The following is a 25,875-nucleotide window of genomic DNA, read 5'->3' as shown; positions in this document are numbered from 1 at the left end:
TACTTAGTGCCAGCTCATTTTGTTCAATGTGAGCTGGTCATGTTGATGATGGGCCGGAAGAGTCGGCATGGGGAGTGGCCAATGAAGGAGGCAGCGCCACGTGCACTCGAAACCCACCCCTTGAAGCATAAAGATGGCGGTGATTGTGGTGTGGCCTGAAACACGAAACCAGGAAACCGCAGCCTTATCCGGAACAACGGTTGCTGGTCGCCCTGTTAAATATGAACAATAGCCATGGGACGGTACCATCTCGGTCGGGCAATCGAAGCCCCCCTCCCTCCCCATTTCCGACGGATCAACGGCGGCGAGTGATTGTGCCGCAGCCGAGTGGCGGTGCAAGACACGATAGTTTTCTTCGACTTGTTCCAGTTCCCCTACGGTTCATCGGCAAAGAGGGAAGCAACGAGAAAAGGCGTCTCCGGACGATCACTTCTCCTAACGAACGGGCGGCTCCCTTCTCCAAGGCGCTTGCGATGGCATCCAAGCGAAAGACCAGGGCCTGGAACCCCAAAATTAAGACAGCCGCAAGCCTTGCCTTGGCCTGCCGCGTACCCTTTTCCCTTTTCCTTGTCGGCGTCAAACGGCGGCGCTGTGTCGACGAATGGGCGGGCGTGCCTGGACATGTGACAGGGATCCGCCCGCGAAGGGGGGTTCAATCGTCATCCCGGGGCCAGCAGGCACCTCGCCGCCGATCGCAACATTTCGCTGTACCACCTGGAGACTCTGCAACTACACTACACGCCTCTGTCTTCTCGCTCTTTTGACCTTCCCTATCGTTTATACTGCTCCCTGCGTAATTTGAATATTCCAATCGCAGCATATCCTGCTGCGTCTAGAAAACACCTTTGTAGTTTGCTAATCGTCTGCTTCTACGGGGTGACCATCGGCCAGAGACATGCACTGAGCAGCCTCCCACCTGACACTCTCCCCTCGTTATCTTTCCAGTATACAGTGCGCCCGCACATGTTCGACTAAACAACTCTCGCTACACGCCCTCTCACAACAACTCCCACATTCGTTATGGCTTCCATTCCCCGTAGTACACTGCTCTGGCGGGACCTGAGCGTGGAAGAGAAGTTTGAGCAATTGATGCAGAATAACCCACTCGGTGCTCAAGTATGTCGCATGCTCCCTCTTCCCCGCCAGAGATCCTCTGACAATTCCAGGTATCACAAGATTCGGTTCTTGTCGCTATCGGCACCTCGTTTGGCATTACCGCCGCCCTTTTTGTCGCCTTTTTAATTCTACGGCCCTTTAATACCATCGTTTACGCCCCCCGCCTCCGTCATACGGATGAAAAGCACCGACCGCCGCCTCTGGACAAGAGCCTTTTTGCCTGGTACAAGCCAGTCTTCAAAACAAACGAGCCCGAATATGTCGACAAGATTGGTCTGGATGCCACGCTGTTTCTGCGCTTTGCCCGCATGTGCAGGAACATGTTCATTGTACTCGCCTTCCTAGGCTGCGCAATCATCGTCCCCGTCAATGTTGCCAGTTCAGTACCAACCCAAAAAAAAGTTGAAGGTAGTATTAGTTCCAGGATCATCTTTCTCATGACGCCAAGAGACTTGGCTGGTCAAGTCTTTTGGGCTTTTGTTGTCTTTGCCTACATCCTGGATATCACAGTGTGTGCGTTTCTCTGGTGGACATATCGCGCGGTGCACCGTCTGCGACGCCAATATCTCGAAAGCCCAGACTATCAGAACAGTCTCCATGCCCGGACCTTGATGATCACCGACATTAGCCGTAGCTTTCGCAGCGACCAAGGTATCATTGAGATTGTAGATACCCTGAAGACCACCCCGGATGTACCACGCGTATCCATTGGACGAAACGTAAAGGATGTCCCTGATCTGATCGAGGAGCATGAGGAGGCAGTTGTGGAACTTGAGAATGTCCTGGCAAAGTATTTGAAGAACCCGGCTCAACTGCCGGCCGAGCGCCCCATGTGCACTCCGCATAAGAAGGATCCAGAGTTTATGGGCAAGAAACAAAAGGTCGACGCCATCGACTACCTGACAGCTCGCATCCAACGACTCGAGGCTCAGATCAAGGAAGTCCGCGAGTCCATCGATAAGCGCGATGCTCTTCCATATGGTTTTGCCAGTTACGAAAACATCACTTCGGCTCATACTGTAGCATTCAATGCCCGCAGCAAGCATGTCAAAGGAACCACTGTCCGGCTTGCACCCAAGCCAAAGGACATTATCTGGAAGAACCTGACACTGGATCCAAAGACAAGACGGTGGAGGAAGATTGTGAACAACTTCTGGATCACGCTCTTGACACTGCTTTACTTTATTCCCAACGCCCTCATCGCCGTTTTCCTGTCAAAACTCTCCAACTTGGGTTTCGTATGGCCAACTTTCCAGGTCGAGCTCGCCCGACATGCCGACTTTTGGGCCGTGGTACAAGGTCTCGCTGCGCCGGCCCTAACATCTCTTTTCTACTACTTCCTGCCCATCATCTTCCGCCGCCTCTCGATCAAGTCTGGAGACCAAACCAAAACAAGTCGTGAACGCCACGTCACGGCACAACTATACGCTTTCTTCGTCTTCAACAACCTCTTCGTCTTTTCGCTCTTCAGCGCCGTCTTTGGCATGATTGTCATGATTGTCAATCTCGCAACCAAGCAAAATGTGCCTTTCATGGATATTCTGCGCTCCATTGCCTTTTTCGATACCACGATGCGCACACTCTGCGAGGTCTCGCCTTTTTGGGTCACCTGGCTCGTGCAACGTAACTTGGGTGCGGCCATTGACCTCGCGCAGGCTGTGAACTTGGCTTGGGGCAGTTTCTCGCGCAAGTTTTTGAATCCTACTCCTAGGGATCTGATTAACCGGACTGCGCCACCGCCGTTTGATTATGCAAGTTACTACAACTACTTTTTATTTTACTCGACGGTCGCCTTCTGCTTTGCGCCCTTGCAGCCTGTCACGCTCGTTATTGTTGCAATCTACTTTTCTCTGGACAGCTGGATGAAGAAGTACCTTCTCATGTAAGTCGACGTTGTTGTTTTAGTTTGAGTGCCGACTAATCATATTCAGGTACGTTTTCTGTACAAAGAACGAGTCTGGAGGTGCCTTTTGGCGTGTTCTCTTCAACCGTATGCTCGTCGGTATCTTCCTCTCCAACTGCATTGTTGCACTTTTGGTCACTGCTCGTGGAGCGAACTTCAAATGGCACATGCTTGCGGCTTTGGCTCCTCTTCCTATAGGATTGATTGCGTTCAAGTTTTACTGCAAAAACACCTTTGATAACTCGCTCAAGTACTACACTCAGGGTGATAGTAAGAAGGGTGTTGAAGCGCCTACGCCGATTGACAAGGAGTCGAGGAAGAGGGATCGTGTTGCTGTGAGGTTTGGGTATGTTACTCTTGTTGCTTGCAGACTTGCAGTCGTCACTAACATTGAACTAGCCACCCAGCTCTCTACCAGAAACTCACTGTCCCTATGGTCAACGAAAAGTCAAAACATCTCCTTGCCGAAATCTACCGCGGCCGTCTAGACGGCGACATTGGCGATACAGCCGCCTTCAGTGACGTCTACACCATGAAACGCATGTCCAAAGAAAACCCTGGAAAAATGGCCTCTGGTGCCGCAGCCCCCGCTCCCTTTGAGTTCGTCTCCGAATCCAACATGGACTTTGAAAACTACAAGAACCGCCCGGAATTCAGCGACGAGCACGGCGGCGAAGGATCCGTCTACGGCGGCGAATCCAGCACCCACCGTCCCGACACGCCCAATTCCCACTTTGGCGGCGCAGCTGCTGATCGTGGTCGCTCCCACTCGCGCGACTCTGACCGTACATTCGGCGGTGCCGACGAGACGGGCGTCTCGTATCCAGCTGGCTACCACCAAACCCCCTCTGCACTCCGCGAATACAGCCCAAGTCCCGAACCTGGACTAGGCATGCGCAGATTAGATAGCACAGACAGTCCGTATGAAGTTCACGAGGATGATGAGGGTAAGAGGAATTTGGTGAATAGTGCTGCGCCTATGGGGGCAGTTAGAGCACCGGCATTGCAACAACAGCAGTATACGCCGTATAGTCCTAGTAGGGATGGTGTGCAACATGATTATTTTAGTAGGTGACATTAGAATGGTGTTTTGAATGATTGATTCTTTTTTTTGGCATAGCGGGTTATGGTGTTTTTTGGGGGGTTATTATTTTATATTGAAGGAAAAATTATGGTAGACTGAATCATCAACCCAGATTTCGGGTAACTATGTCTTTACCGATGTGTTCTTCTTCTTTTTTTTTTCAAAAGGCAGAAAATGTGTACTAGAGTCCCAATTTGGCTTGTACGGGATGAGGCGGCATAGCTTGAGTTGTGTGTATCGTTGACTCGATTGTTCGCAAGTTCTAGATAAAAACAAGATTAGAATATTTGCTATACCGCCCTTTTCTTTTTTAAAAAAAAATATTCCTAGGATTATTACGGCATGTTGGTGCATGTACATGACGGGTGAATCCTATATAAGTATATTGGACTGTTTTGAATCAAGAAGTATTGGTCAGAATGCGCGAGTGGGGGAACGATGGGCTGGGGAATTAAATCCGTGATTTCTGATTAACTACCGTTTTCTTTTTTTTTTTGGTTTAGTTATCAAAACGCGGGGTAGTAGGTTAAATCCAACCATCTTTTTTGCTTGTTTACGACTAGATGCAATGGTGTAATGTGATATAAACCTAGGAAGTTTGGGGGGAGTAGGGGAGTAGGGGAAGGGGGATTCTGGGAGGTATTTGGGAAATTATGAAAAGAAAAAGGGTAGTGAGATTTTCCAGATAGCAATGATGGGGAAAGGTCTGGATTGGAAAGGTGTAGTTTTTTTTTTCGAAATGACTGGGGTGTGTGAGACTGGAGTTTCCTCGTAGCGATGGTGCTGTAATTTTTTTTTCATAAGGTTGCATAAAAGTGCTAGCTATGGCAGTGGTTTGGTAGCTTCGGTGTAGTGTTGAATGTATGCTCACTACGCAATATTAGTCTAGTATGTGCGACTTTTTGACTTACAGCACTATCTTGCGTGCTTATTGGGTGGTGCTTGTCTCTGTACAGAGAAATCGGATGGCTGGGTTCCTACCTTGCTTAATCCTGTAACTGCTCAGACTGTCGCAGCGATGATTGAAAATTGGGTGCTAGAGACTAAAAGGCAGGAGTGGAGGGCGCACAAGGTACCATATGTGGACTCTTGCATCGTTCTAGACTGTGGTCTGTAGAGGCCGTGAAAGGTGCATGTTGCTTTTCTCCTTGAGTCGACTGCTTGAATTATATTGTAGGAGCGAAGGATCTACGTGGAGGGTTTGGAGCCAGGGTTCGCAGGGATTATACAACGCGCCTGGTGTATGACGTTACGAGTAGGGCCGAGCCATGTCCGGCAGTCTTTCTGTTTGACAACCTATCTGGGAGTCTTGGGAGTGCCTGCATGCAACCTCGGGCTGTTTCGCGGAAAATTCTCTAGACTCAATGTTTCGTTATGCTACTGTTGTTACTTGCAGTATACCGAGTAGCAATCAGGTTGGAGGATTCGTGGTATCTGGTCACGTGCGAGGCAACTACCAAAGCGTTCAGACAAACAGCACGTGACTGTAGATACGTCACCGGATGCGCGGCAATGGCAAGAGTCAAACTTGCAATGAACTTTGTACCAGCAAATATCAAAGTCAGACCTCTCGACTACACCACTCCCGTCCTTGCTCCTGCCCAGACGTCGCATGGCTTCTCAGGTCAAACCGACTGTGTGGAGAGTTTCGCAACCGCACTTGGCCTCAGGCAATCAGCAAGCGTCCCCTAGTAAGGCCGTTTGGTCCCTGAGTTGGTACCAGGACTGGATGCGACAAAGTTAGCGAGCCGCTGTCATGATCGCCACCTTCGGCAACGTTTCCGGCTTTTTCTTCATGCCAACCAGTATTTTCGTTCTTGGCTCTTGGGCTGCCGAGCCACAGCCTGACAGAGTGGGAGCCTGGGAGCCTGCAGATTCTCAGCCTCTGCTAGGAGTTTGTCTCAGGACCCTGCCGCGAAACAGTTGGTGAACTTTCATAGTCAAAGTTGTGTACTTGCAAAGTACCTTCACCTGGATGATTTTCACACGAGGGTCTGGAGAAAGGCCGAGTGCCTGGCCTCCCAGCCAATGACCATGGACGAGAGAGCGACGATGCGGTTCGCAGATAGGAGACCCACCAAACCTTGTCGGGTCCCTGGCACACGTACTCGCTTGGCAAGGGCAGTGCCATGATCCGGATGTCGTCTGTCCCGCAGCCAAAAGAAAAGTCGCCCAATGCAAGCAACGTCCATGACTGAGTTTTTCGTCTTCAGCACTGCCTGGGCCACGCACTGAATTCTCTCGACGGATGCAAACGGGTGCTACGTGGACTAAAGTGCTGATTGATTTCAGCACTTGGCCCCCACTTGCATAGTAGAGTAAGCTGAAGGACGCCGGCCCAAAATTAGATTGGTCCACTGCGGGGACCAGCCGCCCTACGAGCACATGGCCTTGTCAGCGCTGGCTTGGGCTCACCGTGTTTCGAGCAAGTCAGTGTGGCATACAAAGCGACCGTCTGCTGTCTTGGGCGCGACAGGACAAGACCAGAGTACAGCGCAGAAAGGCTCTGACTGACATCACGCCGATCACGTGCATGACGTGTTTCGCCTCGCAGATCTTGGGCTGTGTGAGATTACTACTACGCCACTAGCAGACCGTCGCCTACTTCCACAAGCAAGCATACCATCCGTCAGCAGGAAGCTTATTACCCACCATCTAGCCCCCTCCGCCAGGCGTCCATCCTCCTCGCTCGAGTCGCATCAGCCGGCTCTTTTGCAGACCACACCCTCTCACACACACACACACACACACACTTCTCTCCCACACACACACTTTTCAGCGTGTCAGACGTTGATACCCGACAATGAATATGATGCGCAAGAAGGTGTCGTATGTGCACATTACGCCCATTCCTTCCTTCATACCGCGTCAGCTCGCCATCGACTTCCTCCACAACCATGGCGAGATTATCGAGCTGAACCCGCTCGTCACTGGCCATGAGGCCATCAAAGCGCCGCGTGATGCGCCCGCTGACGAGTTTTACTCGACCTGGTACGAGATCTCGGAGCGCATCCAGTACATACCCGGCATTGGCAAAATGGGCAGTGGCTCAATCAAGTTCCGCGGCGTTTTCCACGACCTCCCCTTTGGCCTCCAAACACACACCTATGCGCCTGCAAATGTGGACCTACGCAACAAATGGCAGATTTGCGGAAACCAGCCCGGCGAACCACCCGAGCCAAAGGAACTAGGCTCTACTGCCCCACCCGAGGGGTTGTACATTAGGGAAGATGTCGAGATCAAGTGCAATGTCGCCATGATCAGTTTTGTAAAGAAGGAGATGCAGGCTGCGGCAAAGATCATGGTAGATCGGTTGGTGAAGAAGGCCGAATTACTCGACTCGGGTGCGCTACACGCCCTGATGGAGAATGGCCGACTAAAGACCGTCAACCCAGCGGATCGTTCAACTCGCGATTACATGTCACCGCATTCATCGCCAGGACAAGTATACTCGACCCCTCTGTCGCCTCGCCAGTCGCCAAATTTCCCCCACCGCCAAAGCCTAAGCTATGCGCAGCCCGACCACCAACACCCTCCTCCCATTCCCCCAAAGGAACTCATTGGCCAGAACAATGTAGTCATGGAACTCCCCGGCGATTTCTACCATCCCAACCCTCCTGTATCCCAAACACCAATCAATGACAAACGTGCCTCTTACGCTTCTGAACCCTCTCCTAAATTCCAAGACGCCCGCTGGTCCACAACATCCCACAGCACAATATCCTCACGACCAACCTCTTATGCTACCTCAGACGGCATGCGATCGCCAGGTCTCGAGGGAAAAGCATTCGCGTCGGAGCTACCCACTATGGAAGAAACAAGGGAAGAGCACGAGTCAAGGCAGAAGAGGGATAGCATCCAGAAGGGGCAGCCCCACTATGCATATAACCCTCAGGACTTTGCAAGGACGCAACATCAATATGCACAGGGACCTCCGTACCCTGGTTATTAACATTTTTTTTTTCTTCGTCATTCTTCGGGGGTGTCTGGATAGATCGGTGGGGAAAAAATACCACATCGGCAAAGGGAGAGATGTACACGAAGACGCGGCTCACGACTAGGGAGGTGTTTTTTTTTCCCTATAACGACGATACAAATTGCGGGAGTTCTTATTTTTTTAAAGTTAGATATCCCCCTCTTTTCCGGCTTTTTTGTTTGGAAGTATACGTAGTAATGGTATTTTCTTGTAATGTCAAAAAAAAGGAAATCTCTTGATAAAAACAGCCGCTCTATTCTAGGTAGCAGCAGCTACAACAACATTCAATGCACGCCTCCCTTTATCCTTCTTCACCTCGACCCAGCCCTCCTTCTCAACCCTCACAATCTTTCCATCCACACAAATCCTTCTCCAACGTTCATCCTCTTCCAGCCCCTCAAAGCGAATGCGCAATCCCTCAATGCTTTCATACCTGACCCCCTCCTCGCGGACGTGCTTGCCCCCTTGATACGCCAACCCCATGATGCGCATGGCCTCATCTGCAGTCTTCGGGCCGAAATGGACAAGGCGAAGGCTCGCATCTAGCGGGGCCGAGGCCGGGGAGATGCAGAACGGGCGTTCGAGATGCGAGACTAGGGTTGCCAGGACGTACATGTGGTCTATTGTGTCTAGCTCTATCCAGTCTTTTTGCTGTTGACTATTCTGTGATGGCGATGATGATGATGATGGGGGGAGGGGGAGAAGGGAAATGCGTGCTTTGTAGGCGTGAGGCGCGCCGCCGTCAGAGGGATACAAAGCTTCTTTTGCAGCCATTTGGAAGCGCTGGACGCCGTATTGGCGGTAGTGTGCTGTGTCGCTGTCTGCGACGAGGGCGGCGTGCATGCCCCAGCTTGCTACGACTGCGCCGTGGAGGACGCCTTCTCCCTTTTCATTTTTTGGGAGCGCTTCTTCGGCGCGGGCTTCGTCGACGAGGAGGCGCGCGCCGGGGGAGAAGGTTGCTGTGAAGACTGGGAGTGGCGCAGAGTGTGAAGATGCGAGGGCGGCGAGGCCCCAGGTTGAGGGCTCGTTGCTGGTGTTGATGGAGTGGTAGAGGGCGTTTGCGGTGCCGAGGGGGAGGAGGACGACTTGGGGGGAGGTGTAGGCGGTGTCGTGGGGAGGGGAGAGGAGACCGTTTACTAGATCGACGATGCCGCCGTCGCCGGAGAGGAGGATGATGCGGAGCGGGGTTCCGCTGTTTGCTGCAGGAAAGAAGATGGTGTTTGTGTAATCGGAGATACTGGTTGCTGAGGTCGTTGTGTGGACTTCGATCTTGGATACGCCATCTTCGCCGTGGATGGCGGTTAGAATCGGTTTGACTACGGTGTTGAAGAAGTTCTCTGCCTGGCGGGCGCCAGATCCTACGGAAATGATAACGTGGGTTTTACGTTCGGTTAATGTTGTGTTTGTATCTGGTGAGTCGAGAGCTCTCTTGGAGATGTTGAGGAGCAAGGGTGGTTTGGTGGCATCTTCGTTTTCTTGCAAAGTGACGGTAGCTTTAGATGCACCGTCTGCAGTTGGTAGATCAATGACAATCTTTCTAGGCTGTGGCGCCTCCGCCTCATTGACCGTTGCCATGGCTGGGGTGGTAATGGAGGGGTTGAGTGAGGGGCGGGGAGCTATAAGATGATATCATCGCGGGGTTGCTTGTTAATCAATTCAGCGCTGCCTATAACGACATGATGAAGATAATGGCGACATTCTGTTTGCAGTGTCAGACCCATATCTATACCGCTCTACGGCTTTTGCCGCATGATAATACAGAATCTGCATAGCTCCAAACTCTACCGGTACTTGCTCTCTCACTCTGTATACCCAGATGACAGGGATCTCCGTGTTACGTTAGCGCGATTCCCACGCGACATCTACTTATCCTTGCTACATAGAACTAGTAGTAAAGTCAGACTAAATGGCCTTGACAGGTAAGGCACGGAGCTAAGTACCTTCTTCCATACAAGAGTTATGGGCGAGCTTATAAGCACCTCCATTTAGCTCTTTCGCGGGATTTCGGATCTTTCTCGGTCTGCGGATATCCCGTCCCGTAGCGCTAGCATAGTGTGAGTTCATATATCGACACGGCCTGCGCTAATTCTCGCTACAGAGTCCAGGGTTGCGACTTGCATTCGTTGTAATGACTTTCTTGGCATGGTTGTGCTGTCCATCTCTTGTTGACCTACCTCTATTCTGTCCAAATGCTAGTATGGTCTGGACAACTAGAAAACAGTCTTTGAGAAGTTGGAAATGAATCATTGGATTATTCCAAGATATGTAATCACGGTATCATTAAACCATCATCTACCACATTTCCTCTAGTGAAAGAGCGCCTGGGCCTCGTAGTCCCAACTTGAATATGTACATTCTAACCGGATTACAAATATAATGTCTAAGAAGTGACCTTTGAACCGACCTTGAAACCTCCCTTGGGGAATGGCACAATGTTCTGCTCGGTTGTGTGCTTTACTCTACCGAATGTTATAGTCTTGTTCTCCTCGTCGTAGATTGTGTAAACTGAACGGATAAATACGTCTCCAAATATGTTGATGGTTTCTTCGCGACCCTGCATGAAGAGACCACATGTGCCATCAGCAAACAGAGTGACAATTTCGTGCAGCGGAACATCAATCTTGCCATTAGCGCCGAATTCGACAGAGATGTAGCCCTTGGAATGGTTGGGGTCCCGGTTGATGCAGTCGACAGCGACCCACTGTTGCCCAAGTGGGGCTGTAGCGGTGATACCAAATGCCTTGGAGACAGCGGCGTAGATGGTATCAGTCACGTACCAGCTTGCAACGCCCGTGTCGATCAAAACGGGGACACCGACACCACGTTCTCCAAAGGTTTGTGACGTGCGGTTGCCGCCGTCAATTACAACTTCCAATGCAGTGACGTTGACGTTGTTAGTCTGGCCATTGGTGAGGCTAGGGGAGAATGGATCCGCCATCTCGACGGTGAACAGGTCGCCGTCCACCTTTGCCTTGTCATAGGCGCCACCAATAATCATCTGGGCATTGGTCTCGTTGAATTCATCCCGGCCAAGGTAGAAGCTTGTTGCCATGATGTCAATCAGTGAGGCATTCTTCAACTGTGGTAGCAGATACGGTCCCTTGCCCATGCAGTCAGCCCCGTGTTGGCCTCCACATTCAAGAGACAAGCCTAATCAAACCGTTAGACTACAGTCGTGCACGAAGAAGACATGTGTCCTGACATACCCAAGATGGTGGAAATTGGTTTTGGAGCTCGTCCGAGGCTCGGATACTTGGACGTGTAGCCGAAATACATGTTGGGTAAGGTGACACCGCCCAGGACCAAGGTGTCATTGAGGAAATCGCCTTGTCCAGATGCATAGAGAGCATCAAAGAACCCAGGCCCTTCATAATGACAAGTTCTGGAAGATGTAGAATTAGCGCTTGCGAATTGAAAGATAAAAAAAACAAAGCCAAAGGTGGTCACTTACGAAGAGGTCAAGTTGTCAAAAGTGCCATATGTACTGCACGCGTTTGGATCTAGGACACATTCCTGGTTGCGCGAGTCAAGAAAGGAAAATCGTGGACTGCCAGTATCGACTTTGAGCCATTCCTTCTGCGGGGGCGTTCCGACTTGGAATTCTGCGAAGTATGCTCCGAGATCCGCTCCTCGGATCATGGGCACAGCAATGGCGCCTGGGGGAAGTTCGGCAGAGACAGCAGGGAGTGCAAGGGCGGCGAGGATCGCCCGCGAAACTAAGTTGGAATCAGGCATGGTTGTTGAGTGTGAGAGCAAGACTGTGCAGATGCAAACGAGACAAGGGAACACGGCACCATGGCAGCTCTTTATGTGAATAGGTAGCTGCCGACCTCTTGGCCGACCGAACCAAGGCACTCCTGAATGTGGGTTGTCGACTGTGATCTCCAGAGCGTATGCACTGCCAAGGGAGTGGCCAAAGCTTGACTTGGCCACTAAGTATCTACTAAGTACTTGAGTCGGACCGTGCCGGGAATTATAGCAATACGAGTATGACGGTGTTGAGTTTGGTGTCTTGTATTTGGCACGGACCACTGCACGCTGTCTTTGCAGGTGTGCGAGTATCTTGACGGTTGGTGGGTTTGCGGGTTTCCCGGGGTTTTTTTGTAAAACAATACGTAGTAGATGGGATTGTGGAGATGAATGTTTCATGGCGACCAAAGTGGACGCTGCATTATGTAAACACGAGCTCCTTCCTATCGCAACCCACTAGCCGGATCATCCCCGGCCAACTCGTCCGCCATTTCTACCGGATAAACTTGATTGGCGGCTTCTTCTTTCCTACTCGACTCTCCACACCACTGCACGGCCTTGATCGGCACACGATTTCCCACGTCGAGCCAAGTCCTTACTTTTTATAGACTACCAGCATGGGAAATGCATACATCGCTTTTGCTATTTCGGTCAACCTCCCTTGCGAGTTCATTGTCTTTACTTCTCAATACGAGCTTATTGACATCATGCCATGTAGCTTACACGGAAGTAACGGTAGGGTCGTACAGTCCCTGGACTCGAAATCACTCTTACCTTGCCCAATAAACACCTAGTCCAAGGGGACAGTGGTTGCAATGTGCCCCGAGCAGAGGTATCCATTATTACCATGTAACATTGTCGGCATTGCATCTGCTACATAAGTATGCTAACGCGACGTCAGCTCGACAGACAGATACATACCCCGATAAATTCAACTTTGTCCGGCATTACTTGGCTACACAGCACTTGCCGCGTCACACAACCATCTCTCTCTACTTCTTCACACAAACACAATGTCACATTCGCAAAGTATGACAGGCAAGCTCGCACTCGCCATACTTGCGTCTTCTGCCTGCGCCCTTGTAGCAGAACCTCGAGGCGCTGCCTACAGTGTCGATGCCGTAGCAGCCGCTCCCCGATCATTTGATTTCGAGGCCGAGTTTCGAAAACTTCGCTCAAGGCATCCTACCACGGAAAATGTCGACAAGAGACAAGCCGGTGTTGCAGGCCAGCAGGAAGGATCCGTCACTGTTATTCCCAATGATCCTGGCGTCACATACCTAACCCCTACCATTATTGGAAATCAGACTTTCAACCTGATTTACGATACTGGCTCGGCCGACTTGTGGGTGTTTGGAAACGAGACATCAAATATACAAGGTCCCGGCAAAACCTACTACTTCCCCTCGTCGTCTGCACAACTGTTGCCCAACTACAACTGGACCATCACGTACTCAGGCGGCTCCTCGGCCAATGGCATCGTTTACACGGATATGGTCAAGGCTGGCCCGGTTGTGGCCGAGAAGCAAGCCGTTGAGGTAGCAACCTATGTCCCCTCTGATATCGACTCGGATGGTATCATGGGCCTTTCGTTCGGCATCATCAACCAGGTACAGCCTGTGCCACAAGCCACCTTCTTCGAAACCGTCGCACCGACATTGAAGAAGAAAGTATTTGCTGCAAACTTGAGGCCCGAAGGCAATGGCTCATGGGACTTTGGCTATCTCGACAAATCCAAATACACTGGCGACGTCACATATACGCCCGTGGTCGGCAACATGAAGCATTGGACCATAGCGGTTGGAGAGTACGGTGCAGGCAACAAAACCTTTGGTACCGCCACTATCGGTAACACCACTGTGGACTCTGGTTCCCCGCTCATCTACCTGCCCGATCAGGTCGTCGCCGACTACTACAGCCAGGTTCCAGAATACGAGTTGACAATCGGCGAGAGTAACACCTTCCCATGCAACGCCACCCTGCCAGATTTCACCTTCAAGATCGAGGGCCAGACGTTTTCGGTTCCTGGTCAACACCTCAACTTCGGCGTGACTGATCCATTCCGACAGAGGTGTGCGGGAGTCATCGTTGGAAAGAGGACTTTGCGTAATTCGCTCTTCGGCTCCATATGGATGAAGAACTTTTATGTGGTGCACAGCACCGAGGACGAAATTCCCAAACTCGGCCTTGCGCTCCAAGCCTAGACGGACTGGAAATGTCGCACACTAGAAGTACGCCAAATTTGTATATATTGAATGTTTTTTTGGAGGTTCATGTGACGGAGACGAGTAGATGTCAATATGTAAATATATAGTATGTAGACTCATTTTAATGATAGGTGGTTTTGTCTAAGTAGATCAAATTAAGGTACTGAGCTAAGAAAAGCTACCAGATTTGAGCCTAAATGTATGTAAGATTCTTGTACCCTGCTTTAGTAGCGCAACCCGCAGGTGGGCGGGCAGCTTTGATCCTGGGGGCGGCGCAGCAGCGAGGGTTACGTCATCACTTGGCAACGGGCACCAGGAAAGAAGCCTAGAGTGAAGGGCGGGCAGGCTCAGCCGCGCCAGCTGTCCAGCTGTCAGCAGCAACCAACAAAGCGACAATTGCGACGTGTCGACGCCGTTGCAATACAAACCACACCCTTTGTCTGCTCCACACAGGAGCCTCGCCTCGCCGCCGCCTCCGCCGCCTCCGCCAGCCGCCTGTGCTCACATCACGGCGATACCCAGTCCCGCAGAGGCCGAAAACCCAACTCTACGTCGTATCTCGCGCACTCGCCATAGCCTCTGCTCACGCGCACATGTGCAGCTAACCACGCCTTCTCTACCCCATATTTCCGCTTTTCCACGCCCTCCGCAATCATGAACGGCTGGCTTGTCTTCGCCATCGTCCTCATCCTCTTGGTCTCCGGCACCTACTTTGGCTGGTACTTTTACGCGCGCTGGAACGCCTCGCGCAATGGCCTTCCCCCGCCCTCAATGAATCCCATGGTGGCCTTCAGCAGCTCCAACGCCGAAGCCTCAAACTACCCGGGCCCCGCTCCCACGGGCATCAAGGGCTGGATCGACACCCAAGTCCGCAAGTTCAAGAACCGCAACAACCGCTACACCACCGGCAGCGGCTACGAAGACACGGGCTACGGCTCCCGCGGCGTTGGCGGCGGCCGCGGCGCAGGCAGCCGCCTCGATCCCGACGAAGCATGGAGTTCGCGCGTGGGCGACGAGGCATACTATGAAGAACAGGAATTGGGCCTCCACGACCCCCCGCACGCCGCCAATCAGTCTGCCAATCCCTTTGCCGGCGAACCCACCCGTGGCCGCAGTCGCACCCGCGAATCGTACGACGAGCATCTCGATGCTCACAATGCTCGCAATCCCTTTGGCGACGACGCGGCGGCCAGTCTGCGCGGCGTCAGCCCCAGACCCGTCATGGACGCTGATACCGGGTACCATGGTGCTGCGACGACGGCAGGCAAGTCTAGCGCAGATCCTCGTAAGAAGAGTGGGAGTCCCGATAGTCATCACGATAAGAGTCCTACGGAGAGTCGGAGAAGTGTCTTCAGGGAAGCAATATAAATTTGTGTGAACAATGGATACATGGAGGAGTTTTGCGGTAAACGGAGATGTGAGAATTTTCGGAGGTAGCATCATCTTTTTTTCTCTTCTGGTCTCTTTGTTGAGATATCAGGGCTTGACACCTGTCAGAAATGGCACCATGTTGTGTGCTTACTGAGGTATATATAATATACGCGTCCTAGCCCAATTTTTCGCGGCGAAACAAAGTTTTACACTTGTCACATATGTTGACCCCATATTCCTTGGTCCTTTCAGGTTCCAGAATTATACTAACACGTGTGCGGGGTTGGGGGCTGGGGTAGCCGCTTTTTTGCACGGTTCATTGAGGGGGGTTAGGGATCGACATGCGGGACAATTACGGTACGGACGAAAGCAAACTCAGGGTCCAGTTTGATAGTAAGTAACGGTTTTAGACTATCACTCTACTAAACTCAAAAGCAAAAAAAAACGATGCGAGACTGACGATTTGAGAAAAGGAAGGGATGCTTGTATATACTGCTCACTAAGAGAAAGACGTGAATGATGAGGAGAGTAAAGGGGAGAAGAAAAAAGAAAGGAAAAAAAGGGAAAGTATATCATCGTTTCCAGCGACACCTTCGTCTTTGTCTTGCAGCATACCAGGCCCTTGACACACCTACTCTCCTACGACATCCCTCCGCTGCACAATCCACGCCTTCCCATGCGTCTTAGCAGGATTCTCCGTCGTAGGCTTCCGATCCGCCCACACGAGTCTCTTCTCACGCCGATGGATATCCGGCCATTTCATATGTGTCAGCGCCGGGGTCCAAATGGGGCGTTTGCCGTCTGCGAAGTCGAGGTCGGCAGGTTGGGTCGTGGCGCGGCGGTGGATGTCGGTTGCTTCTGCGTGGGTCAGGGCCGGGGTGAACCAGGGGAGTGTGTATTTCCAGGTTGGCTTTTGGGCTGGTGGGAGGGGGAGGGACGGAGGTTGTTGCGGGTCTGCATTGTCATCACGGCGGTGGATGCTGCTGACTTGCATGTGGGTTATGGCCGGGGTGAACCATACGTCTGGGGGTCCGGTGTTGTAGAATTCTTCGTCTTTGGGTTTCTTCTTTTCTTCCTTTGCTTTCTTTTTTTCTTCTTTCTTGCGCTGTTTTTCGTACTTGGCGTAGTCGTCGTCGAGCCCGGGTTCGGATGCTCCGGGGGATTGGCGGGCGAGGATGTGAGGGGCTTCAGGGGAGATGATGGGAGGGGATTCGTAGGTGGTCCAGCCGTCAGATGGAATAGGGATTGGTCGATTGGGCTTCAGAGAGGATAATGGTTTTGAAGGTGAGTGACCGTGTTCGAAGAACTCTGGCGGGGGTACAGGATTTGCCTCTCGTTTTTGATCCTCCTTGTCAATAGGCTGTACGCTTTTGATCAAGGGAAGGGGTGTAAGACCATTGGCCGGGCGTAATGGGTACCCTAATCTAAAGTGGTTGGCTGGACGGGGGACCTCCCTACGCCATATTACAGAAGCAGGTTTGTGAGTAACCTTGTCAAAGCTCGTCACAATTTGATCCTCTGAGACTTCCGGGTCTTCATCGGAAACACTCGCCACAGTTTCTTTTGAAAGGAAGTCTTCATCAACCTCTGCAGTTGTGGCTTGGGCTGGCAGGGAAGAACCTGCTGGCTCGGTTTCGGAGAGCGCATCTTCGCGGCGATAAATACCATCAGCCTTGTGGTGACGCTCAGCCCAAAGGCCACTAGTAATCAGGTGTGCTGGCAAGTCTTTATCGACAGGCTCAAGCTCAATACTTTGGACACTGCGACGCTTGCTAGCCACGTGTGTCTCATGGTCAACCGGAAAACCTGGATTGAGCTCAGAGATAGGTCTTGGGTTGATGATTTGCGGAGGTTCAATAGGAACCGGCATGGCGATGGGGTAAGGCTTTAGAACAGGCAGAGGCTTGATGTGCTTGCCGGTATCAGGAAGAACCGGTACAAGATTCTGAGGTCGGTTGAGGTAAGGAAGAGCATGAAATTTGGCATCTTCTTCGTCATTCTCACTGTCGTCAGCGGGAACTGCAGGCACTGATCCATCCTCACGTCTCCAGACACCCGCGGCGTATTGGTGAGTGACAGAGGGAGCCATAGTTGGGCCACAATACTTGTCGAACAATTCCCTGTAGCCGATCAGTATATTCCCCATCAAGTTTGTCACAGAGCAGATTAAAACTTACATCGGAAAGCTATCCATTACACAAATTGGGCAGGAAGCATCCTTCTTCTCATCCCTTTGTTCTATCAGCACTAGTTAAGTTGAGGTCAGAACAGTTTGTACTTACCAGGATAAATTGGGGTCGTCACACATAGCTGCATATCTTGCAACTACAGAAGGACGTCCAGTAGGTGCGGCTAGAACTCGTGATGGAATGAGACTAGCCAGCAGGATGCAGACAAAGTATTGGTGCGGCATCGCTGCAGTTCGCAGGGTATCCAGAATCCTGGACAGAGATTGACAGGCTGCCGATCAAGAGAGTTGGAGAAGGTGAATCTGGAAAAGCCTGCAGTGAAGATAGTATTCAGTTTGAAGTGTTGATCCCGAGCGTGTTGATCTGGTTCATCTCATAGCTCGAAGGTCTTTGCTCCCTTTATCTTGATCTCAAAATCTGCCTTGCGAGAAGATTCACGCAACCCATCGTCATTGCACCTCATGCCTATCGTTCAAAATCCGCCCGAATCCCTCAGGCCAACCCTTTGGTCATTATGAAGCATGTATCAGCGCGAATTTTGAAGTTTTTGGCCCCTCGAAGTTTGCGCTACAGATGTCCTCCTTCTCAATCTGGCTCCATAGAGAGGCGTAGTGATGTTGATATGCAGATGGATGCAAGACCATGCGACGCGGGCTACGAATAGAAACAACCCTGACCCGAACGTCAGTTTGAGATAAGCGCCGTGGGGAAGTTCCAGACTAGTACTGCAGAAGCGATGTTCCCGAGTTCACGGTTGATGGTAGAGTTTCTTGGCGTGGCTTTTGGCCCCTGTCGAATTTGTAGTAGAACGTCGATGATTAAGCGGCCAATACGATGACCTACTCCGAAAAACGGGGGGCCCGAAACAACAGTAAACTCTTTTGAGAGGTGATCCACCATATTTGAGTCGCCTTGTCTACAATAGCATTGCACACGCTAGTCAGAGTAAGCTAAGATGGGGCCAAGGCACCATCTTGTCGTATCAGATAGCTCGCGATTTGAGCAGAAACAACGCCCCATTCGTTGTCATTGAAGATCGAGGCCATTCAGTTAGGCTGTCTATTCTTCGCGGCAACTCAGGGCCTTCTAGTCTGATATTGATTTTGCCGCACCTATGTCGTCAGGCGACTTCTTATCGAGTGGCCCAGATGGATAAACCGATATCTCGGCAATGTCTATCGGTCGCAGTCAGCCACATTGTTTGAATTCGCTTGACCCATATATCTTGCGCGATGTACGGTTCACACTGTTATCGCTATTAGCCACGCGTTCAGTAATCTACTTTCGAAAAAGCAGGCGTGCGCCGTTACCCCCAATATCAGAATGTCGTCGGTCGAAGCTCTGCGTGCAGCTGCGACGGCTGCTCCAATCTCATTTGCGCCGTCCCAATATTTCGAAGGGAATGATGGGAAATGGTCCACATTTGTAGTGCGTGTTGGCACACCCGAGCAGAGCTTTCGCGTCTTGCCATCTACGGTCTCAAGTGAGACACTTCTCCCCATGGCCGGTGCTTGCAAAGATGACGAGCACATGAGCACGGTTAGTTTAGTTCCTGTTACGTATGAGACATCTTGACTAAGATCCTTCAGAAAGATTGTGCCTTTTCGCGTGGTGCGGAGCTTTACCAGGGTCGAACGAACAATGGCTTCCAGGCCAATCTGTCCAGCACATGGCACGAGATTGGTATCTACCAAACAACAAACCGTGAAGAGCTGGGTTACAACGCGTCTGGCCTCTACGGTTTAGATAATTTGGGGCTAATGATCGCGAATTCCGGGGGACCAACTTTGGAAAATCAAACGATCGGTGCTGTGGTGAACCCACGTCTGTGGGTTGGGAGGTTAGGGATGGACGTGAAGCCGAGCAACTTTTCAGATTTCGCAAATCCGCAACGAAGTCTTATAAAAACTCTGCACGAGGATGGTCACATACCTAGTCTGAGCTATGGTTACACGGCTGGCGCATACTACAGTGAGTTAATACTTGTACATACGGAGAAGAAACAGAAGACTTACAAGCACTACAGAACAACCGAACGTCTATGGGAGCTTGACTTATGGTGGCTACGACCAGTCACGATTCATTCCGAACAATGTTACGTTTCCTTTTGATGCCAATGACAGTCGTAAACCTAGTCTGAAGATACAGACAATAATAGGGCAAAACCTGGCTGGTGAGACTATCAGTCTCCAGGAAGAGGTCGTTCCGTATATGTTGGTCGACTTTGCAGAGCCACATATATGGTTACCAGTACCAACCTGTGATCGATTCGCAAAGGCGTTCAACTTGAAATATGACAATAGCACAGATCTGTACTTGGTCGACTCCTCAACTCACGCAAAGCTCGTGGAAAGCAATCCAAAGATCACCTTTGGACTTGGACAAACAGCATCCGACCCCTCAGGCCGGGTCAATATAGTGCTACCCTATAGTGCATTTGATCAGCAGGCTTCTTACCCCATATATGAGAACGCAACCACCTATTTTCCAATAAGAAGGGCATATAACGAGACTCAGTATACTTTGGGACGTACCTTCTTCCAAGAAGCGTACATAAAGATTGATTATGATCGAGGGAATTTTTCTATCCATCAAGCGCTATTTCCAACATCCGGCGACAAACAGGAAGTCGTCCCAGTGTTCAGTCCAAGGGAAATATATAACCTCCAAAGTCGAAGATCATTGAGTAAAGGCGCGATAGCGGGAATAGCAATAGGCAACATACTCTTTTTAGCAATTGCGTCATTTTTGGGACTCTGGGTTTGTCGGAAGAGAAGGAAGACAAGGGCCCCGCAGCAGCCTACAGTGGAGGACCCAAGCATAGAGTGTGAAGGTCAGCCCAGAATAGAGACTGAAGGCGCGGCTGTATTTGAGAAGGATGGGTTGCCCTGTGCAGAGATGGAGGGACATATCTTCCCAGAGTTGTATGCCCCACAGCCGTTGACAGAAAACGACATTCCAGTTATTCAGATCACCAAAGTAGATCTTAGTCCGGTTTACGAGTTGTGTGAGAGTACTGGTAGCAGATCACTGAGCGGTGGGGAGTCGGAAGCTGGGATTTTAGAAGAAAGGTTAAGACCCCACCGGACTCAATATGAGGAAACATGAGAAGCATACGGCATGTTATGCCATTAGAGCATATCAATGCTCACTGTACATTAGTAAAATGAGAAATCTACAGAAACCGCATAGTTGTACGTACGTGGAGGTCTTATGATGCTTCTCAAAGCTATACCCGACTCGTTACTCTGCGTGCTGCCTCTCCTGGCAACGATGCCTGGTCTTACTCGCGAACCAAAGCTGACATGTCACAGCATAGGTTCAAATATACCGCTCGGAGCCGCTCGCCCTCCAGCTCCCGATCTCCTGATTTCGACGCCCGCTATCGACAACGCTCGCCATTCCACCGAGAGAGACACGAGTCTCCGACGACAGTCACGTATCCAGACTTTTACCCACCATTGTACAAGACCAGTGATGTGCGATGCCGTACATGTGGTGCTCTTGGGAAGTCAATAAGAGATTATTGGAAAACTACCGTTACTGACTTATTGAAGGTCATGAAGCTAGGGACTGTATGAACAGTCTTGAATGCTCTCAAAAGTATCGCACCAGAGACCACGATCACCCCGCACGTGAGGGTCATGGTGAAGTGACTGACCACCAAAGCGAGAGCGGAACAAACAGGCATGAGCGACGTCCCGTGTCGAAAGTTGCATTCTGACTTTTCGTATAGGATGCCCCAGTCGTACGGATCGAGAACAAGCTCTCGCTGGGGCCCTGGCATTGTTCCGAGCCAAGATCGCGACAACGAAGGTCCATCTGCGGGCCCGATGGCCACAGATGCCGGATCCTTCCAGCATCAAGATAGGCGTCAAGATATTGAGGAATGCTCAGGTATGTCGGTGCCGTAAATGAATTTCAGGAAGCCTAGGGGTTTTCTGGACTAACAATGGGGTAGACGTATGTAGCATTAGTTCCAGCGAGGTGACCCCCATCGAGCAAGAAGCAGAGCAGTCTCAACACTCCAACACCAACCGACCACAATTCATCTTGGCTTTCCGAATGAGGCCGATAGAGCAGTCGCATCATAACCACAGCAACGAGCATCAAGCGCAGACATCTCCTCCACATACCTCGGCGAGGGACTTGTCGCCCACTCAAGACTCTCCCATCCGTCCTCCACCACCGACAGTATACGATCTTCGCAGATAAAATTACGACATTTACATGAAATACGCAGATCTGCCAAAGAGCGAAGGCTTCTTCAATGGCCATAATAGCAAGATTACACCCTCCAAGTACGGCTCAGATTCGCGTCATGACCTTGGTCTTTGCTTCAGCACTTTTCTTACTCGTTATCGCTGTAAGATGGGTCTGCATTGTCCTTGGTGACATCATCCGTTGTCCATCACCGAGCGAGTCTGGATCGTCGAGCAGAGAAAGAGTGATGGCATACGGTTCTTGAAGAAAGTGGATCGTTATTGGGCGTGGCCTGAGACGCCGCTGCCGGGATCCAACATGGAAAAGCATGATGATTGAAGGATGACTATTTCCTCGAGTGACAGTACCTGTTCCCGGTAGCTAACGGCGCGGTGATGATTGAGGTATCGCACGACTGTGGCTAGCCGGATGTGATAGGAAGACGTGTGGATTTCAGACCGGTGATTGTGCGGATTACGTTGCGAGATTTGATGTATATTGTGGGGAAAGGAAGCAGCATCGGGTTCAAGGTAGTTCCAACGTCCCGCCTCGTACGTGGTACCATCCACGAATATCATCGATGCCTTGCAAAGAGATGAGCAGTATGTTCCCAAACACATCGAGATCGTCTGGCTGCGCTTCCTCCAATACATTCGTAAACTCCAGTCCCCTGACAACAAAGTGATTCTTTGCGTTCCAACTCATGGCGAAATCGAAGGCGTTGGCGGCTTTCCACAAGTGCGCGGATAGCGTGACGCGAGACTTGAGTGCAATATCTTGGCTGCAAGTTTTCATTTGACCCGTGAGGACCGTGTACATTACTGTGATTTGATATGCAGCTAGGACTGTACGTCGAGCCGACTCGCGGAATATGAATGATCGCCAGGCCGAGCGAGCCGCTGTGGATGGGTACAATGGGAGAGCGCCTACATGCTCATTCTCCTTAGTAGCAATCGGTACGAGCATCGCTTCCATCTCCTCTAGGTGAGATGACAAAGCATCGGTCTGTACACAAGAGCGGATATCGCTGCCAAATACAAGCATGAGTTGGTACAACATGATTGCGTGAGTTCGAGCGAGGATCTCGATCGGCGTATCGGGTACAGTCTCATTGAGCAACTCTTCCACACGACTCCGGATATGGTGTGTGACGCGCTCAGCATTGATCTGATTTTTGGTAATGTAGAGTGCACACGCAGCGTAGGCGTGTTGTAAGCAACGGGGCATATGGTTGTCGTAGAGTGTTGAGTGCATCCATGGCGTACGGTTTTGCTCTACCATTGTTCTTGGTACCAACTGCATGTGCTCGAGGAAATAACCCATCCTCGCCCTCGCGTAAGGGGAGAGGTTAATTGACAGGAATTGATTCTCCGCCTGCGTTGGAGCCTTTTGAAGAGCCGTCTGGTTGTCGAAGTTTGGGGAGTTTTGCAGTGCAGCTGGGAAGGAAGCGACACAGGTCGTACTAGCCGGGAAGTCGAAATCCAGGGTGTCCGTATTGGACGTTGTTGCTATGGCAGACTCGTCGAAATTGAAATCGAGATGAACATTTTCCAGTTCTGCAAGATCCAAAGGTATATTGAGTTGATTGATTGTAGCATCGATATCTGGTGTAAAGGTGTACGGGACTGTAGCGTGGATGTGAGGTTGCGATGGATAAATGCAGGAAAACCGTCGTCTGATACATCGTGCGCAACTGGGCTGCTCCAAGCCACATTTACGTTTGGATTTCGCGCATTCTGAGCAAGACCTTTGTCTGCCCTGAGAATTGGTGCTTCGTGTCCGGTTTGCTGGCATGATGTAGCGTCTGGCATAGATGGTTTAAGATGAGGCTTTCTAGGTGGCATTACCGACCAACAGCATTGATGGCCAGTGCTGTCATTACTCAGCATTGGGTGCCTAGTTAATGCCCCTGGACGGCCCTGAACTCCGGCTATAAGATGTTAGTATTTGCAATTTCCATCAAAACTCACTTATCTCCGTCGAGAAGTATGTTGATGCCCCACTGTGGAGCCGTTATCGCATCGCGGTCGACCATTGAAAACGGCGAACATCATTACTAGGGTCACCTTCGTGGAAACCTTCCCGTCAACATTCTTGGAATATACTGCCTATTTTCGTAGATTGCCCAAACTCGGCTTTCATGTCGCTGGTTTTATTTGGATATCTGTGACTAAATTATTACCGACGTTGGGCTGAGTCGGGGTGAGGTCAGCGTTACTCCCTCACCGAGTGGAGCATCGCTCAATGCCACATCATCAACACACACAACATGTTGCTGCATACTGAAATGGTAATTCTCGAATGTCCTTCAAGTAATCTCCCTTCTAATCATAAGAATCGGGTGAAAGTGGTGCATCGGCCCGGTTACAAACTATCGTAAAAGCCTAGGATTGAAGTCATCGATCGCAAATCGGTACATGAATGTATCTTGATGGAAGGTCTGGAATTGAATGACTTTTTATTGATTTGCTCTGGGAAATGAGCATTAGCCTCTGGGACTAATGCGCTGACATTAACAAGATGTCTTGTTTTCCCAACTCCGCATCCCAGCCCCACCGTCATGTATAAGGTCCGATCATGCAAGCGACAATGTTATCCCTGCGCTCCGAATATAGCGACTATCTGACAATGTTTGGACGTCTGAGAGCTAATCACTCTTCGTTCGCCTGCGTGACTGCAACCAACTCTTGATGCGGTAAGTGACGTATGCAGCTAATAGCATGGACCCAACCACGAAATTCTCGGCGGCGTCCTTCATTTTCTTGGAGATATCATTTGGTGCCACTCCCGGAAATAGCACCACACTTTGGTCATTTCTGCTCTTCCATCGCTTCCAAGCAGACATTGAAGCTGCAGTAGTCACAGTCGACATAGCCCAAACGCCCCCAAAGATAATGAGACCACCGGAGCCGCCCATCATCGCGCTTGTACATGTTGCAAACAGGGAGTTCGCGACCACGTTACCGATGCCCGCTTGAATAATGGCCGCTGTGCTGCCTAAGATAAGTCAGCATGTCATGATCTGTCTTTCGGTATGAAAATTGAATACTTACCAGCTGCGACGCCAGCGGGTCCGAATCCAACAGCGAAAAGCGTGATGGCTGTAATTATCACGGCAACAATAGGTGCGACTATGCGAGCCGTCTCCCATGGATGCGCCTTCATCCACGCTCCGGCCTCCTTTGCAGTGTCCCAAAAACCTTTTTCCTTGAAAGTCTGAATGGCATTGCTGATGAAGTCTTTGACTTTTGATACAGTCACCTCAACTTTCATTACGACAGAGTCGAATGCTTGTCGGCAGAATACGCTGAAAGCTACTGCAATGCTACCATTGACTCTGGGTATAGGGTTGTCGCGCCCGACGTTGTCTGGCTCTGAGGCGTTTGTGTCGTCAGTGGGGTCAGTGGGGTCAGTCTCCGAGTGATCCTCTGAGCCTCCAGTGTCGCTTTGCTTGTCGGTGTCATCTTCAGAAGGAGCGTCTTTATCTAGAGGTTCTTCATGATCCCCAAGCTCGTCTTGGGGAACTTCTCGGTCTTCTGAAGGAGGGTTGGTGTTTTGATTCGGCATATTAGCAGCTCGAAACAGGCCGAGGAAGTTGTCCCAAGCTTGAAAGAATTTCAAACCGTCCATGATTTCAATACAACTTTTTGTTTTGCGATGAGTGGCTTGTAAAGGTTGAAGTCGTAAGGTGGGGGATTGCTAAGTAGGTTTTACTGTGCCGCGCGAGTGCAGGTCTCACTATGAGAATGGCTTGGCATTCACCGTTCATCGTTCTCGCGCGCGTATTCTAGAAACGTAATTGGCTGGCTTTTTGTTCATCTCATTTTCACTTGGATTCCGGTTTTGTATGCTGTGAACAGTCTACGAATAACTAAATTGTTCCATGCGTCAAAGAGTTGAGTTGGCGTCGATGAGCGACCCGGATGTCAGTGAAGAAAGTACGTCTATCTGCATGGATTAATCGTAGCATGTACGAATGAAAACTCGAATTAAAATTGCCCGGAACTGGGCCTGTTGTGGGCTTCGTTTTTTGTTTGGGTAACATGCTCAATTAGTTGCGAGAGTACATATGATTC

The 25,875-nt window shown here is 50.7% G+C and overlaps 12 protein-coding genes across 12 annotated transcripts; 6 read left to right on the top strand and 6 right to left on the bottom strand.

The window, feature by feature from the left end:
* Positions 1–1,020: 1,020 nt before the first annotated feature.
* On the top strand, positions 1,021–4,094 carry COCVIDRAFT_100760 (hypothetical protein; the record flags this gene model as incomplete). The annotated part of the gene is made up of 4 exons (XM_014700553.1): positions 1,021–1,116; positions 1,167–2,998; positions 3,048–3,365; positions 3,419–4,094. 4 exons carry the CDS (start codon positions 1,021–1,023, stop codon positions 4,092–4,094), a joined length of 2,922 nt encoding a protein of 973 aa, XP_014556039.1.
* A 1,765-nt stretch (positions 4,095–5,859) lies between these two features.
* COCVIDRAFT_38274 (hypothetical protein) lies at positions 5,860–6,301 on the top strand (the record flags this gene model as incomplete). Its single annotated transcript, XM_014700552.1, has 2 exons — positions 5,860–5,997; positions 6,173–6,301. 2 exons carry the CDS (start codon positions 5,860–5,862, stop codon positions 6,299–6,301), a joined length of 267 nt encoding a protein of 88 aa, XP_014556038.1.
* A 605-nt stretch (positions 6,302–6,906) lies between these two features.
* On the top strand, positions 6,907–8,055 carry COCVIDRAFT_38273 (hypothetical protein; the record flags this gene model as incomplete). The annotated part of the gene is made up of 1 exon (XM_014700551.1): positions 6,907–8,055. One exon carries the CDS (start codon positions 6,907–6,909, stop codon positions 8,053–8,055), a length of 1,149 nt encoding a protein of 382 aa, XP_014556037.1.
* A 282-nt stretch (positions 8,056–8,337) lies between these two features.
* Positions 8,338–9,654, bottom strand: COCVIDRAFT_16484 (hypothetical protein; the record flags this gene model as incomplete). The annotated part of the gene is made up of 1 exon (XM_014700516.1): positions 8,338–9,654. One exon carries the CDS (start codon positions 9,652–9,654, stop codon positions 8,338–8,340), a length of 1,317 nt encoding a protein of 438 aa, XP_014556002.1.
* An 805-nt stretch (positions 9,655–10,459) lies between these two features.
* On the bottom strand, positions 10,460–11,814 carry COCVIDRAFT_100859 (hypothetical protein; the record flags this gene model as incomplete). The annotated part of the gene is made up of 3 exons (XM_014700550.1): positions 10,460–11,229; positions 11,286–11,461; positions 11,531–11,814. 3 exons carry the CDS (start codon positions 11,812–11,814, stop codon positions 10,460–10,462), a joined length of 1,230 nt encoding a protein of 409 aa, XP_014556036.1.
* Positions 11,815–12,860: 1,046 nt separating this feature from the next.
* COCVIDRAFT_100902 (hypothetical protein) lies at positions 12,861–14,033 on the top strand (the record flags this gene model as incomplete). Its single annotated transcript, XM_014700549.1, has 1 exon — positions 12,861–14,033. One exon carries the CDS (start codon positions 12,861–12,863, stop codon positions 14,031–14,033), a length of 1,173 nt encoding a protein of 390 aa, XP_014556035.1.
* A 171-nt stretch (positions 14,034–14,204) lies between these two features.
* On the bottom strand, positions 14,205–14,390 carry COCVIDRAFT_100746 (hypothetical protein; the record flags this gene model as incomplete). Its single annotated transcript, XM_014700548.1, has 1 exon — positions 14,205–14,390. A coding segment is annotated over one exon (186 nt), but the record flags the coding sequence as incomplete, so codon positions are not given.
* Positions 14,391–14,690: 300 nt separating this feature from the next.
* COCVIDRAFT_100867 (hypothetical protein) lies at positions 14,691–15,404 on the top strand (the record flags this gene model as incomplete). Its single annotated transcript, XM_014700547.1, has 1 exon — positions 14,691–15,404. One exon carries the CDS (start codon positions 14,691–14,693, stop codon positions 15,402–15,404), a length of 714 nt encoding a protein of 237 aa, XP_014556033.1.
* A 634-nt stretch (positions 15,405–16,038) lies between these two features.
* Positions 16,039–17,820, bottom strand: COCVIDRAFT_16480 (hypothetical protein; the record flags this gene model as incomplete). The annotated part of the gene is made up of 3 exons (XM_014700515.1): positions 16,039–17,527; positions 17,585–17,638; positions 17,690–17,820. 3 exons carry the CDS (start codon positions 17,818–17,820, stop codon positions 16,039–16,041), a joined length of 1,674 nt encoding a protein of 557 aa, XP_014556001.1.
* Positions 17,821–18,919: 1,099 nt separating this feature from the next.
* Positions 18,920–20,704, top strand: COCVIDRAFT_38268 (hypothetical protein; the record flags this gene model as incomplete). The annotated part of the gene is made up of 3 exons (XM_014700546.1): positions 18,920–19,150; positions 19,186–19,567; positions 19,623–20,704. 3 exons carry the CDS (start codon positions 18,920–18,922, stop codon positions 20,702–20,704), a joined length of 1,695 nt encoding a protein of 564 aa, XP_014556032.1.
* Positions 20,705–22,324: 1,620 nt separating this feature from the next.
* On the bottom strand, positions 22,325–23,834 carry COCVIDRAFT_16478 (hypothetical protein; the record flags this gene model as incomplete). The annotated part of the gene is made up of 3 exons (XM_014700514.1): positions 22,325–23,355; positions 23,421–23,671; positions 23,770–23,834. The coding sequence occupies 3 exons, from the start codon at positions 23,832–23,834 to the stop codon at positions 22,325–22,327; spliced, it is 1,347 nt and encodes a 448-aa protein (XP_014556000.1).
* A 612-nt stretch (positions 23,835–24,446) lies between these two features.
* Positions 24,447–25,429, bottom strand: COCVIDRAFT_16477 (hypothetical protein; the record flags this gene model as incomplete). Its single annotated transcript, XM_014700513.1, has 2 exons — positions 24,447–24,796; positions 24,853–25,429. The coding sequence occupies 2 exons, from the start codon at positions 25,427–25,429 to the stop codon at positions 24,447–24,449; spliced, it is 927 nt and encodes a 308-aa protein (XP_014555999.1).
* Between the last annotated feature and the right edge of the window lie 446 nt (positions 25,430–25,875).

The sequence above is a fragment of the Bipolaris victoriae genome, assembly GCF_000527765.1.
Source record: "Bipolaris victoriae FI3 unplaced genomic scaffold scaffold_48, whole genome shotgun sequence".
Classification (NCBI taxonomy): Eukaryota; Fungi; Ascomycota; class Dothideomycetes; order Pleosporales; family Pleosporaceae; genus Bipolaris; species Bipolaris victoriae.
This window is presented reverse-complemented; position numbering and strand designations above follow the sequence as displayed.